Source organism: Nipponia nippon, unplaced genomic scaffold (assembly GCF_047370975.1).
Source record: "Nipponia nippon isolate SJK-2023a ecotype South Korea unplaced genomic scaffold, ASM4737097v1 scaffold_13, whole genome shotgun sequence".
NCBI lineage: Eukaryota > Metazoa > Chordata > Aves > Pelecaniformes > Threskiornithidae > Nipponia > Nipponia nippon.
This window is the reverse complement of record NW_028262324.1, coordinates 1,877,136-1,891,530: the sequence shown is the minus strand read 5'-3', so window position 1 is coordinate 1,891,530 and position 14,395 is coordinate 1,877,136. Positions and strand designations below refer to the sequence as shown.

The 14,395-nt window shown below is 58.9% G+C and overlaps 1 protein-coding gene across 1 annotated transcript in view; it reads right to left on the bottom strand.

Annotated features, from left to right (window-relative positions):
• JPH2 (junctophilin 2) overlaps nt 1-14,395 on the bottom strand; it is a 33,744-nt gene that overhangs the window by 16,552 nt on the left and 2,797 nt on the right. Inside the window, exon 2 of the mRNA XM_087750262.1 lies at nt 8,049-8,832. Coding sequence (XP_087606388.1) covers nt 8,049-8,832 — 784 coding nt within the window. The remainder of the gene's footprint in view (nt 1-8,048; nt 8,833-14,395) is intronic.

The window sequence follows — 14,395 nt, the reverse complement described above, 5'->3', positions numbered from 1 at the left end:
AATTCCACTTTCCCTGCCTGGCCAGCTCTCTGAGCCATACCCACCGCTCGGACTGACCATCCCAACTCTGCTCCTCTCGAGGGGGTCCCTGCAAGCCACAGCCCCGCTTGCTCCAACCCCAAAAGCCCAGGAAGCCCTGGCGAAAGCAGTCTGCAGCCCAACAGATGCTTTCTCCTTGGAGCTACTGAAAGCGCATGCTTCCTCTTACCCTAATAGGGTATGAAAGTGCCTAAGGAAATTCATGTGAGGCGGGTGGAAAACAGATAAAGCCGCACACACCCTCCTCCAGAGTCAAAACGCATCTCGGCGTAACAAGCACGGTGGGCCAAAAATGTGTCAGTGCCGGAGCCGCGGCCAGCCTGGGCTGGGGATGAGGCCGCTCTGGGAAGGGGCTGAGCGGAAGGGGTGAAGGCATCACGCCATTGCCCGTTCCACAGCACCGAACCCCTCCAGCCCGCAGAGCCCCACGCACGGCGGGGACACATGTGGGGGTCCCACAGTGGGGGACGCACATCGTGAGGGTCCCGCAGCCGGGGCAGGTGTCTCATCCCGGCACTGGACCCGAGTCCTGGGGCGCGCTGTCCCCATCACCACATGGGACAACGGAGAGGGGCTCACCCGAAGCCTGCAGCCTGCTCCCTGCCCAGCACGGCAAGGGTGAGCTAGAAGCAGGGGCGAGCCCCAAGGTCTTTTGGGGTGGGATGAGGGAGGCAATAGAAGGGTCAGGCAGCAGTTTGAAACAAGCAATACTTCTACAGAGCTGGAGACGGCTGCTCTGGGGCAGCAAAACCAAAAAACCAGCCCAAGCAAGGCCAAACCAGCCCCGTTCAGCCCAGACCACGAGGCTGCGGAGACCAAGCCCTGGCTCTGGGTCAGGAACTGGGCGTCCCCATCTCTAAGAGGCGAGTGACACAAAGTCCCCAAGCTCCCCATCCGAGGTGTGAGGAGGCTTGGGTGGAAGCATTCCTCCTAACCAAACCACGTGCGGTCACAACGCAACACCGTGACATTAGGCAGCCTGCGGTGTTCTCGCTCCAAGAGCTGTGAGGGAAACCCAAACCAACGTGGTCCTCACCGTGGTGGTGCGGGCCAGGCAGGTTCCCCCTCACCGTCGCCACGGATGGCTATCCTGGACACTGACCTTGGTTTGTGCTGATAAGCCACGCGGAGGAGGTCACGCCTGCCCAGGAGCTGCAAGGGGAAAAGGTTTTTGTTTGCCCAGTTTCATGGGAAGGAGCGAGTGGTGCTGGCACCAACATCACACAGAAAGTGGGAGAGTCCCAGCCCTGGGCTTCGGTTGGTGTGGAAATAGATGCCAGCGACTGGGTTCCTATTAACCAAGAGTGAATGAAACAAGATTATCCTCTTTATAAACACACTGAGCTCTCTGAGAAACGTCTCTGCTGGGAGAGCAGGACCGAGGAGCGTCCCATTGCCGCTGTGTCCTGGCACCAGTGTCCTGGCACCCAGCTATGGCAGGAGCCACACGGCTGCCTTCATTTCTCCCTGCCCATGTGCACGCTGGCTTGTTCCTGCCTGGGGAAGCGGAAGAATGCTCATTCCTGCTGTGGGGGCCATGGGGCAGCCAGAATACCTGGCCATCAAGGCCCTGACCTTGGCTCCTGCCACTCAACCGCCTCCAGGTGCAGCGGCACCTTGCTGAACACGAGCCCCACTGGGGACGTGGCACCCTCCCGTACCCCACGGGGGATTTTAACGAAGCCAGGGCAGTCCTGCCCCCCCTTCACCTGCACCCACCTATGTTTTTTAAGCCTCCTGAGAGGTCAGGCTGCAGCTTCTTCGGTGTCTGATCTCACAGCTGCAGAAATGCTGCTCCCAACTCTCGTGCCTCTCCCTGGCAGGTCCCGCTCGGAGGTGAATTGCAGCCAGTATCCCACCCGGGGCCAGGACAAGCTCTGCCCATCTCCTGCCCGCTGCTGCCTCCTCGTTATGCACCCATCCATCGCATGGTGTGTGCGGCCCTGGAGCAAAGAGATCATGAAGCTGGGGCAGCAGAGGAGGATCAGCCGCTCTCCCAGGCAAGGAGCCCGCCTGGCAGGGACCACCTTGAACCACGGCTGCCCGCTCTGGCGGGGTGGCCAGAAGCATCCTGCCCTCTGGCCTCAGACCTAAAGGTCTGGAAATGCACCGGTGTGTCTAACACCTGTGCCGCTGGCTAAAAGCCCGAGAAAAGCAGAAAGCAGAGGGTGTTTAAAAAAATCCTAAAACTCTTTCAGAGCAAACCCTGAGTCTGAGCACAGGGGTTCAACAGACCCAGAAATCCCAGGTGTGAACTCCCCAGCCGTGGGGAAGCCAAGCTATGCCGTCAGCCCCGGGATGGCCGAGGCCACCACGGCCACCGGGCCAGCCCAGCTCTGCCCTGGACCATGCCTCACCAAAGCGGTGCAGCGGGAAGACATCGCTTTGGTTGCCCACCTTCCCTGCCGGCGGTGTAAACCCGAGAGCACCGTGGAGGGAGGGCAGGAGCTCGCCGGGGCAGAGTCGCGCCAAATAAAGCACCTTATCGATGGAAGCGCGCGGCCGAGCTCCAGCGGCGTGGGCTGCCGCGGGCCTCGGCTCTCAGCTGTCGTGCTCAGGCAGTGCTGATAAAGCTCTGCTCCGCCTGCCCTTATTTAGTCAGGAGGCTCTGCTGACTCCAGCGATTTCAGGACGTCATTTGCACCATACACCCACGTTCCCCGAGGAGACGCTCGCTGCCGCCTGGCCACGCAGGCTGGAAATGCTGAGCGCAGGGAGACAGCGGCAGCGCTGCCGGGAATGCGGCCGGGCAGGGGAGGTTTGGAAAGCGATACGGGAGCTGTCAAGCACTCTTGTTATTTGAAGGGAGAGCTAAGATGTGCCCTGAAGACATGGGTACGGACAGAAAAACAACTTAAGCTTCAAAACCAGGCAACAGCTCACGCTGTGAATGATGCCCACATGTCGCTGCCGTGGAAGCCACAGCAACGTGATTTCTGATGCCAAGTGCTCACTGCAGCTCTGCAACGCTTTAACGCAGCCCAGTAAACCCTACATCAACAGGAATTAATGCCTAACATTTCAGAATGTAGTTTAGAAATTCTTACAGATATCTATCCAAGCAGCAGTATTGCAGGACCTCTATAGATATTACGTCAAAACCAAAAATAAATTCAAAATGTATTCATTTTCGGTTGTACTCTCCAGGCATAAAACACCCCAGCTGCACAGGGACTTCAGGGCCAGCACCTGAAGACAAACTGGTGAAGCACAGCAGACATTATTGGCTCTTGCGCCTTGCTTTCCTATTGATCCCGTGGCATCTGGCAGATACATCTGAGGTTTTGCTAACGGGACATAGGCCCGTCAGACGATCTCAGTGTGGCCAGACCCGTGCCTTGTGGGACGCGCGGCCAAGTCCTTCCATTGATTTCGGTCCAAGTCACTGGGAAGCACAACCCCATGCAGAGGCAGACCACAGCAGACACTGGTGCAGTAGGACGGAGGTGGGATTTGCAGTATTTACACTCATTTTGTCCCCCAAAAGTGCCAGTGAGAAGGAAATCCCCTGTACGAGCTGCCTGGCTACTGAGCACACAGCTTTCAAAAAACCAAAGTTTCCCCCTGCAGCCAGTCCTGCCCTTCCTCTTGCTTTTTATTTAACTCAATTTTATTTTATTCTAAAGAGGTGAAAGCTGCCCGCTTCCAATCTCTTTCTGCCTGCCTTCAGCGGGACCGCTGTCCCCACGTGTCAGCTGAGCACGTACTGCACAGGCAGCACCCCAGGGGCTGCTGCTCCCCAAGCACCCAGGGGCGCAGAGCACCCTGTTCGGCACCAGCCCACGTGCCCAGAAAACACCAGGGCAGCCATTACACAGCTCGGAATCGCTTTTAACTCGCTCGCTCGTGGCTTGATGGCGGCTGTCCCCTCCTCGCAGGGGCTGGCGGGGGACAGACCTGCTGGCTGTCCTCGAGCCCGCTTCTCTACTTAAGCACCGGGGAGACGACATCCCAGCTGTGATCCCAGGACCTCACCGCCTTTCCCATCCGCTCCAACATTTTTTTCAAAGGAGCCCTTGGACGCGGCAGAGGGTGGGAAAAGGAAGGCTGGAGGGACGCGGCGGGTGCCTTTACCTAGCATTGCGGGAACAGCTGTGTTCCAGCTCCGATGGGAATCCCTTGGGAAGTCCCAGGGCACCGGCAGTGCAGGGCGCTGCTAACGGACATCATACGGCGCGTGTTAACCCCCATGTCTGCCTGTGGTTACCCCTGGGCAGGATTAAACCCATCTCCACCGGCTGCCGCTGAGGCTGCTCACCAAGATGACATTTCTCCTGAGTGACAGCAGCCTGGGCGAGGATTCACCATCCTTTAACTTCCATTAGCTCCATCCCATTAGCTGATCCCCAGCGCTGCCGACAGACACGCCCCGGGGTTCTGCCCGACGTCTGGGCAGCACCCAGGGGCTTTGCCCAGGGCCTGAGCTGGGGTGGGCTGTTCAGGGCAGCGTGGCCCCATGGCAAACCATTTTTACTAAAATAATGAAAAAAGAATTTAAAAACCCCCACTGTTCCCTCAGCAGGTGGCGAGGCAATGTCAGCTCTGTCCTCAGCCGCTTGCACAACGGGGAAAGCAGCTGGATCGCCGACCCGGGAGGATTCGGGAGGGAGCCGAGGAGGAGGCCAGGGCAGCGCTGCTCGGGCAGGACAGGCAGCAGGGCAGGCAAGAGCTGGCGCTGCCCACGGCGCTGGCTGGAACACCCAAACCCAGCAGGTAGGCAGGGCAGGAGCTGCAAAGCAGCCTGGGGCCTCGGACGCCCTCGGAGCAGAGCGTGGGACGAGGAAGGTTTGCTGACTGTGGCTGGCCATCCTCCGCGACCGTCACCGCTCTCCTGCCCGTCTCCGCAGGCAGACCACAGGCAGGGCACCCATCGGCACTGCCGCGCTGCCGGTAGCTGCCTGCCCGCGTGCCCCCAGAGCTCGGGCACATGCTTGGGATTCCTGCGGTGCAACTGGCCCAGGCAGCTTCCAGCGCTTGGGCTGGTTTGCCTCGGGATTTCTGTGCTTTAAAGAGCCTTTTATGGTGCAAAAGAGCGAAATCTGGTCTTCTCCTGATGCTTCACCCCCAGACAGCAGAAGGCTGGATATCACCATAGTTTAGCCCTGCAAGGGGCTCCCCCAAGTGCCAGAAGCGATGAAACTCAAACATCCATATACAACAGCACAGGTATGTGGACGTAGTCGGGTGTCTGCACAGCCCGGCTGCTGTGCCCTGCTAATTAGTTCCTAGCAATAATCTCACATACAGATATGTCACATCTTCCCCCAAAAAAGGATTCGTGTAGCCTCAAAGGCATTTCTTTGGGTAAGGTACATGCTGCCATCCCAGGAGAAATATAAATGCTCCATCTGGAAAACTCCACCGTGCAGTTACACGCTAGGGCAACGCTAATGATAGCACAGCCCTTTTATAAACCATAATAATTGATTTTCACAATCTGTCTGCAATTCCTCTCTGTCCTGGGTGTGGAAACTGAGGCAAGGTTCAAGGCCAAAGCGAAAGTCGGTGGCAGAGCTGGGGTTTAACTTAAGGACCCTCTCGGGGCAAAATTATCTATATTTACTCTCAACCCCAAAGCTGAGCTGAGCGGAGGAGGGAGGAGAGCACGAGTCAGATGTTCAAAAGGCAGCAGGTAGAGAGAGAGCTCTGTCCAGAGCAACACACACCAGGAATAAACACTGCTGGAAACGGTGAGTTATAGTGTCCAGGACGGAGAAGCCCGAATTCTCCTCTTGCAGCGGGTCCAGCTCAGCCGCAGGAGCGGGAGTGGGAGCATCGCACGGCTGGGGAAAGCAGCGTTCTCCCCTACCGACAGCCCCACTATCACAGGGTCTGCTAGGGGAGGACTCCCTGGAGGAAAACGGCTCTAACGTCTTATTTCCTCCAGCTCCGAGGTTTCCTTAATAGGAAATTATTCCCCAGCCGGACTGGGAGGGATGCAGTCCCCCGCCAGGGCAGTGGGCGCATTCCAGCCCCTGATGGAAAACACTGCAGAGCCGCTTTTGATCCAAAGTGTAAATAATGTATAACAAAAAGAGGCTTGCGTAAACCGGCCAAGCTCTCGGGAAGCAGCTCTTGCAGCTCCAGCCTCCTTATTTACGGGCACGTAGCACCACGGCCGCGCACTTTTCCTGGGCATGGCGAAGCCGGTGTCGGGCTGAGCCTACCCTGCCAGGAGGATCTGGCAGGCCCCATGCCGCCCCAGCCTGTTATTTTTATCCTAGCTGGCCCTGCACGGCGTTTCACTTGCAATCCCGCTGGCTTCTCTCCACCGGTCTCTGAGGCAACTGGGTTTTGCTAAAAAAAACAATCACGCTCCCCGCAAAACTTTGGAGCAGAAAGAGCCGCCGGGAGCGTAGAGCCAGGGTTTCTCAGAGGGGAGGGACGGGGTTTGGGAACAGGCACCCTCCATGCCGCTATTATTTCCCATCGCTACTTGGTAATGAAGTAACTTTGATAATTAAACAGCACTAAAAAGGAGCAAGGCAGGACAGCCCTGGAGTCCCGGCCACTGCCCAGCAGCTAAGCAAAGCCTGCGCAGGGCGAGGTTTCGATGGAGAGGCGAGGTGAAACCTCGAAGTCTTTCATAACCACGTTCCCCCGAGGAAAAGGGGCAGAGGAGCGAAGGCTCCGAACCTGCCTGTTGATCTCTGGTCTCTGCCAGGCTGGCTCCGAGACGGGCAGGAATGCTGTGGGAGGAGAAGCGCGCTGCCGGCACAGCTCGGACGCAGGCAGGGACGCAAGCAGGAGAAGGAAGTTTTCCCCTGCCCTTCCCAGGCAAACCCCGGCACCCCTCTTTTATCTCCTCCCTCCTCCATCCCAGGAGGGACGATGGAGCAATTAGCACTTTCCTTTCCTTCTAATTTCTATCGCAGCTAATTCTGAGCGGAGCCCACCTGCCTGGTCCCAACATACCGGACGTGTAGTGGCAACACGGCTGGGACACCGCACAAGGGACACCAGTGCAATGAGAGACTGCCACGCACTCACCACAGCCCCTCGCACGCTCCTCCCTCGCACGCCCCTGCAGGCGCATCCCTGCCACGCTGCCGCTCGTCCACTGCTGGCTGCTGCAGCCCCCTTCCCACCCCCAGGGTCTGGCCAGGACAAGCTGGGGGGACAAAGGGGACAAACCCAGCTGAGCCCTCCCCGGTTCCTCCTTTCCCAGCATCCTAAAGCGTTGCAGGCTACGGGATGCGGCTGCGTGCTGTGGGACTGGGCTCAGCCACCCACCGTGGGCTCAGCCAACCGCCCTGGCCACCACCTCCCTTCGTGGCAGAAACACTCACTCAAAACCTGGCTGAGGGCAGCTGGGTCCTGGGGGGAGACACGGCTCCCCGAGGCAGCCCCCTCCTCGGTTTGGCATCCACTGTAGGTCCTCCCTCCTGCTCCGCAGCATCCCAGCAGAGCAGTGTTCTTCCCAGAGAGCCCATCACACCAAGCTGCTAAAATTCAGCGACAACCCTAATGCATCCCATAAACTCCCCACAGAGCCACACTGGGGTCTCCAGGGCCAAGCCATGCTCTGCTGCAGACCCGATTCATCTGGGACATGTCCTGCTGGCTGCTCACGAGCCTGCTGGATTTACCATAGCCAAACCACGCTACTTCTCATCCTGCCCCGTCAATGACACCCAGCGGCTCCGGTGGCCTGGCATGGCACCAGGGTGCTCCCCATCCCAGTGGCTCCCGCTCCCCATCCTGCTGAGCACTGGGGCCAATGCCAGGCCCTGCTGTCCAGCAGCTCCCTCCTGGAGCAGGGCTGCAGGGGGACAGGAGAGGAGGCGAGAGGGAGGACAGGTCCTGAACACCCTTGGGCTGCCACGAGGACCCTTGGCCCCGCTCTCCCAACATTTAGTACAAAGAATTAAACAGAAGTTGCAGGGAGCCACGTTTGACCTCACCGCCGGCGCGCAGCGAGGAGGCACGCAGCACGGCTCCAGAGGGACACGTGGGATGGGGACCACCACCACCATGGGGACCTGCGTGTTGCAGCCCCGGGCGCCTACCTGGATGCCGCGATCTCCGACTTCTGCCGGGCGATGGCCGCGGCCCTCTGAGCCCCCTCCACGCTCCTGTCCACCTTCTGCCGGATCTTGGCGCTCTTGAGGGGTATCACACGCTTCTTCATGCCCTTGACGAGGACGTTGTGGCGGTACTTGCCCTCCTCCTTCTTGCCGTCAGGCAGCGTGGTGCAGCCGTAGCCGTGCCGCAGGTTGTCCAGCCACTCGCCCTCGTACTTCAGCCCGCTGGAGCGCTCGCTGACGCCGAAGCCGGCGCGCTTGTCGTTCTTCCACTCGCCCATGTAGGTCTCCGTGGTGGTGGCATCGATGTCGGACTCAAAGGGAGGGTACTCCTCGCCCTCGGCACCCTCACCCAGGCTGACGGTGGAGGTGGCGTCGCTGGCGGCCGAGCTGATTCCGCTCTCGCTCTTGAGGAAGCTGACGCGGCTCTTCTGGCTGGCCAGGGATGACTTGGACTCGGACTTCTTCAGCTTCCCCAGCAAGGAGCCCCTGCGGAAGAGCCCCCCCTTCTTGGGCTTGCCGGCCTCCGCCTCCGCGTAGAGGCTGAGGGCGAAGCCCCCGCGGGTGATGGTGGGCGAGAGGGGCAGGCTCTCGGGGTTGGCGGCAGGGGAGTCCTGCTGGGGCAGGGTGCCATTGCTGTGCTCGCTCCGCAGGGAGGAGAGGGAGGTGCGCAGCGGGGAGCGGACCACAGAGGCCATGCCGTAGGGCACGCTCTGCCGCACCCCGTAGCCGTGACGCATGCCGTTGGTAAACTGGCCCTGGTACGTGCCTGCAGGAGAGAAAAGGGAGAGGGTGAAAAGGCAACTCGCTCCTGGGTGAGCCAGCAAGGAAGGCGGGCTGCGGGGTAGCGCTGCCCGAGAGCGGACGTACCCACCTTCCCTCGAAGAGAGGAGCCCCAGCTCCACTAGTGCTCACCCCGTGCAAAAGCAGCCATCCCCAGGGAGGAGAGGGCAGAGGACACAAGTCCCAGAGCCAACACTGGCAGGTGATGGCTCGCTGGGAAGGGGCTGGGGCACCAGGAGACACTGGTGCAAGCCCACAGCCACTTAATGGATGGAGTCTGGGTTTGCATCTGGAGCGGAGAGTGGGAGGCAGCCCCGCGGGGCTGGAGTTTGGGCTGTGCCGAGAAGGTGGCAGCAGCCCCAGCGGACACGCAAGCAGCAGTGGCACAGCTCTCCTTGGCTCGGTGACAGCCCCTTTCAGCCCATTCCGCAGTTTGTCACTCACAGGCTGCCAGGACCGGCTCTAGACCCCTGAGTCGGGCAGCCGGCCACCGCACGGGCTGCCCCTGTACCTGCAGCTGCGTCTGCTTGGCCCTGACCAAGGCTTGTGCCACGCTGCGTGAAAAAGGGAGGAGAGGAGCGGAGCAGCTCTGTATGGGATTCCTCCAGCTCTGCCCCAAAACCCACTGCCCCACCACGCTCCTCCAGACTCAGCTGAAGAGGGCATGTGGTGTCATATGATGGGGGACACAGAGAGGATCATGCTCACCACGCCCAGGGCTGCACCCCGGCTACGGGACCCTGCTAAGAGCCAGCAGGACCTTGGCAGCAACACCTGGAAGGACTGGGAAAAGCACATCGCTCCTCTCCAGGCCCCTTCCAGGTCTGCACCTTTGCTGGCTCCAGACAAGTGAACTGGAGACCACAGCTCTGATTTTTCTCACCAGGATGTCAAAAGATTTAAATTAGTAGCACCGAAGCCCCCTCCAAGAAGAGCTCGTAGGAAGGGCAGGAGAGCTGGTGGGGCAGCCTTCGCCTACAGCACCCGTGCTCACACGCCAGCACAGCGGGCTGTGAGGGTCAGTGCATCCCCAACTGAGTCCTGCAGGATGGGATGGGATGAGCCATCTCCTGGCTCTCCTCCCTCTGTAGATACAGTTGCCTCAGAAACCAGCAAACCACCCAAAACAAAAGCAGCATTCAGCTCTACTCGCAGCGTTACAGGACCTGGAACAGACCACCCCATCCCAAAGCAGCACCCTGCAGGGCAGAGGCTGCTGGCAGCCCTCCTTCCCGGGGTGCAGGGGCGCAGGGGGAGCACAAACGCCCTTGGAAAGGCCACCCTGCTCCTTTACTCTCCCGGGTGCTGCTTCGTGCAAGCAAAGGGCCAGCTGTTCTGGGGGCATTTCCACAGGCATCTGTCCTAAACCTGGTTTTCATTAAGTAGTGACCTGCCAGAAGGCACCGAATTTTGGGAGAGCAAGCACTGCCAGGGTGCCGGGGAGGCTCGGCAGGGCCGAGCTGAGACAGGAGGGGGTGACCTATCTTCAAGGCATTCATCTCCCCCCTCAGACGCCGTTACTGAGACCAGGGATGACCCTGCTCCCTAGGGAGCAAATCCAGTTCCTTCTTTGGCGATTGTAGGAGTGCATATTTTACGGTCTCCCGGGCCACTTCTGCAGCATAATCTCTCCTCCCAAGCTTCAGGTTTCGTTGAAATCCTCTTTGGACCCGCCTGTGGGGTGTTAACTTACAGCACCGGGGGCCAGGAAAGACAAGAAGTGCCCGAGCGGGCAGCAGCTGCTGCCCCAGGGTGAGCCGCCCCCCGCCAGCCCCTGCCCGGCACACGGGATTTCGGGCTCCCTGCAACAGTTGGCCTCCCCTACTAAAAAAAGTAAGGGTTCAGGTACTGCCGAGCATCTGCGGGCTGTGGGCAGGCACGGAGAGCCGTCTGCCAGAGCAAGGGGCCATTGCCCAGCTTCTTGGCAGAGCTTGAAGCTCCGTTAGGAAAAATAAGGGGGGCAGCATGGGTTCGGGGTTTGGGCATGAGCTGGGAACGAAGGACCATCGTTGGAGATGTCCAGGCATCTGAGTGAGCTCCTCACCCTGCTGTGCTCCCCAATCCCTCTCCATAAAATGGTGATGAGTCTTCCTAGTGCAAAATGAAGTTACAGAGCCCCCCGTAGTGCCCCCACGTCCCTCCCCACCAAGAGCCGGTGAGGTCGGTGCTCCATCCCCGCCCAGGAGCGAGCTGGGCTGACACACGATCGGGGTGACATTGGAGACCTCCTCCTAGGACGGGACAGCCTCGCACATAGCAGGCTGCAGCCGACAGTGCCACCGTGTCAGCCCCCTGGAAGAGGCACTCTGGAAAAGGGTCGCAGGTTTAGGGGGGCTCAGCTGCTCCCCGGGGCCAGGTCGGAGCAGCCGCTGCCCTCCAGCAAGTCCCCGGCCCCCTCTGTCCCCTGAGCGGCACCGGGGCCACCTGGATGGGAAAAGCCATGCGGCACAGCAGGTCTCCAGGGGGCAGAGATTGGGGTGCCGCTTCGCGGGGGCACGTGCGCCTACCCCCACGCGGGGTTCAACGCTGGCCTTGGCTGCCTGATGTCAGCCCACACGGGACAAGCACCGTTGACCCTCCGGCACGTGATGTGACCAAACCCGCCGACCGCATCGGGCTTATGGGGAGAGCAGCAACGCACCGCGCCGCCCACGGCTGCCCAGCCAAGGCGGGGGCGAGCGGGCGCTGCCGTGTCCCTGTCATGCCGCGATTCAGTGCCTGGCTGAGGCTTCGTGCCAGGGCAGAGCCATAAACCACCCCTGGAGCGGAGCCCGAGGCTGCTGAGAGCGGCTGGAGGCGCCGGCGGCCGTGCGTCGGGGCACGCAAGGTTTGCGCGGCGCCAAGCCCTGGCTCACCAACACGTACCGCTGCAGTCAGCTCGAGAGAGACAAGGGGCTGCGCAAGCCCCCTCTGCAGCGCGGGCGGTCGCTCCGCAGGGCTGCGCATCCCTGAGCCACCGCTACCCCCCAAAAATCAAAGCAGCCTGGGCAAGGGGGGACAGGCAGGGCACAAAGCTGCCAGCCAGGCAGCCGTGCGCTCACACGTGTCTGAGGTTCCAGAAAAAATAATCAAAAAAACCCCAGTGGATGTGAAAAAAAAATTTCTATTTAGGATGAAAATGGGACAGAGTCCCTCCTCCCTGCCTCCCCAGCCCTGCCTGATTCACCAGGGCAGTGGGACAGAGCCACCTAACCCCATCGGGGTGCGATTACTGGGCGACAGGACCCCAATAATCCTTTACTGCCTGCATTTTTTCTTGTTGGAATGATGAAAAATGCTGGTTCCCCTGCAAGCCCCCAGGTACACGGTTCATCACCTCTGCTCATCCCTGAGCAAAGCAGGGAGGTGGCCCTGCCTGGGTGCCTTCAAAGGATGGGAAGGATTAAATTGCGGGATTGATGAAAACGCTATCCCTGTAGCCTTCAGCCTCTAAAGACACCGTCTCCCCGCAGATGGGGTGGCAGCACCCTCGGTTCAGCCCTGCCAGCAGCAGCATGGGATGATGCCCAACTCCATCAAAGGCGAAAGCTTCAGCTCCTGGTGCACACCCAGCCCGGCAGCGAGCGCCCGCTGTCAGCACCGTCGCATCTCCCCTTCCCAGCCCGCCTCTAAGCTCTAGTATAATTAACGATGAAGGTAAATAATGCAAACAACTGGGTAAATAATGCAAACAACTCAAATCGTATCACCGCCCTACGATCCTCTGCTGTCACCCAGATACTGTGATGACAGACGTGTTAGAAGAACTCAGCGTAAGGCCAGGGACATTAAATCAACGCACAGCACCACATGTGAGACCAGCCAGCAAAAACCTAGTGCTTCTTTTTGGTGCCAACAGTATTATCCGATGGTTTCTGTTGGAAAAGAAAGGCAGAAAAAAAAAACAAGAGAGGGGGAAAAAAACTTCACAGCATTAATTCATGGGTCAAATTCAGCCACGCAGGAGCTTTGCTACGGAGGCAGCAGACAGAAGCCAGCACCACCTCGGCTTGCCCGGAGCCCGTTCCTGCCTCCCTGGCCACAGGCCCATGGATGCGGCTCCTCCTGCCCCAGCCCAGGCCCCCGAGGAGCTGGCGCTGCTCCACGTCACCCCGGTTCATCTCTCCCGCTAAAGCACGCTTCTGCATTTCTTTTCCCCTGGCTTGCGGTCTCCTGATCGCTGAACGGTCTCATGGTTCCCACACGCAGTTAATTGACACCACTGGTTTCTCTTAGCACCCTGGACACCCAATTGCAGGGTCAAAAATAAGTTGTTTTAGGCTGCTTCAATTGCAAGTGAGTTTCCCCCCCGTGTAGATACATATAAGCAGTTATTTGTACAGCAAAGCCTAGTTTTGGGGCTGGACCCTGCGTACGCAGCACGATTCTGCATTAGCAGCGAGATTTTTTTATGCAGTGAGATTTGACTGGGTCAAGCATTTGGAGTTAAAAGCACAAAAGTATCTGAAAAATGAGGCCTTTCTTACAGCAGAGACAAGATTTACAGGTGGAAGCCAACCAACTGGGTGTTTACTCGTAGCTTAGGTCGCAAAAGGATGAGTTCCTTCACGCGGCGCCTTCCACAACCCCAATCACCGTCTGCGTTGGCCAGCACGTCCTGCCCCGGCAAAGGGGTCCGAGCCCTTCCCTGGTGACAGCAGCAGACAGACACGGACAGACAGACAGACGCACAGCCTGGACACCCAAGGAAACCTCTCATCCCGTTACTGGCTCTGCCTGGCCCCACCAGGAGCTCCAAGCCCCTTGGCTGATTTCAAGCAGCGGTACAGAAGGCAAGCTCTTCGAGCCATCGGCCTCCCGTAGTTTTCACAAAAATGGGCGCTTGGTAGCGGAGAGAAAAAGCCACCAACCCAGGCAGTGCCTGGGCTAAACCACACCATCAGCCCACTTCTCATTAGACACCAAAGATCTATACATGACTTCCAGAAGCTTCACTGCGGAACTGGGCTTTATTTAGCCACCAACCTCAGCCAGCCACAAGATAAAATATACCTGTAGGGTCATCTGTGATTTGTAAGCGTATTTTTAAGTATAAAGTTTTTATGTGTGTGTGTATATATATATATATATATATAAAATAGACTTTAAATTAACTTTTAGAACATTAGAATCGGCTACGTCCCCTGAAATCTGCCGGCAGCCCAGCCATGACCTAAAGCTTCCAAGCACCTGGCAAGGGCCGCACGTTCCCAGAGCCCTCTTCCTCACGTGGCTGGCTTCCAGGGAGCTTGGGAATCATGTCCCCTACTCGAGGGACGGCAGATTCCCAAAGCCTTTCCAGATGTTTATCCTGACAACCTCAAGTTCAAATATTAACAGGTCCAGTTAGCAGCCTGGCCACATCTGGATCTCGCAGATGGTTACTGGTGAGGAGACAAAACAGGAGCGGGTTCTGCGAGTCAATAAGATCGCTCCATCCCTGTCCTACACGCGTGGTGCTGGCTGGCCATCGCCGCCTTGGCTTCGGATGCAGCTTTCCACGCCTTCCCGTCCCATCAGAGATGCTCGCGCGTTGAAGGAACGGCTGGGAGCAGCCAGGAGGCGATGGC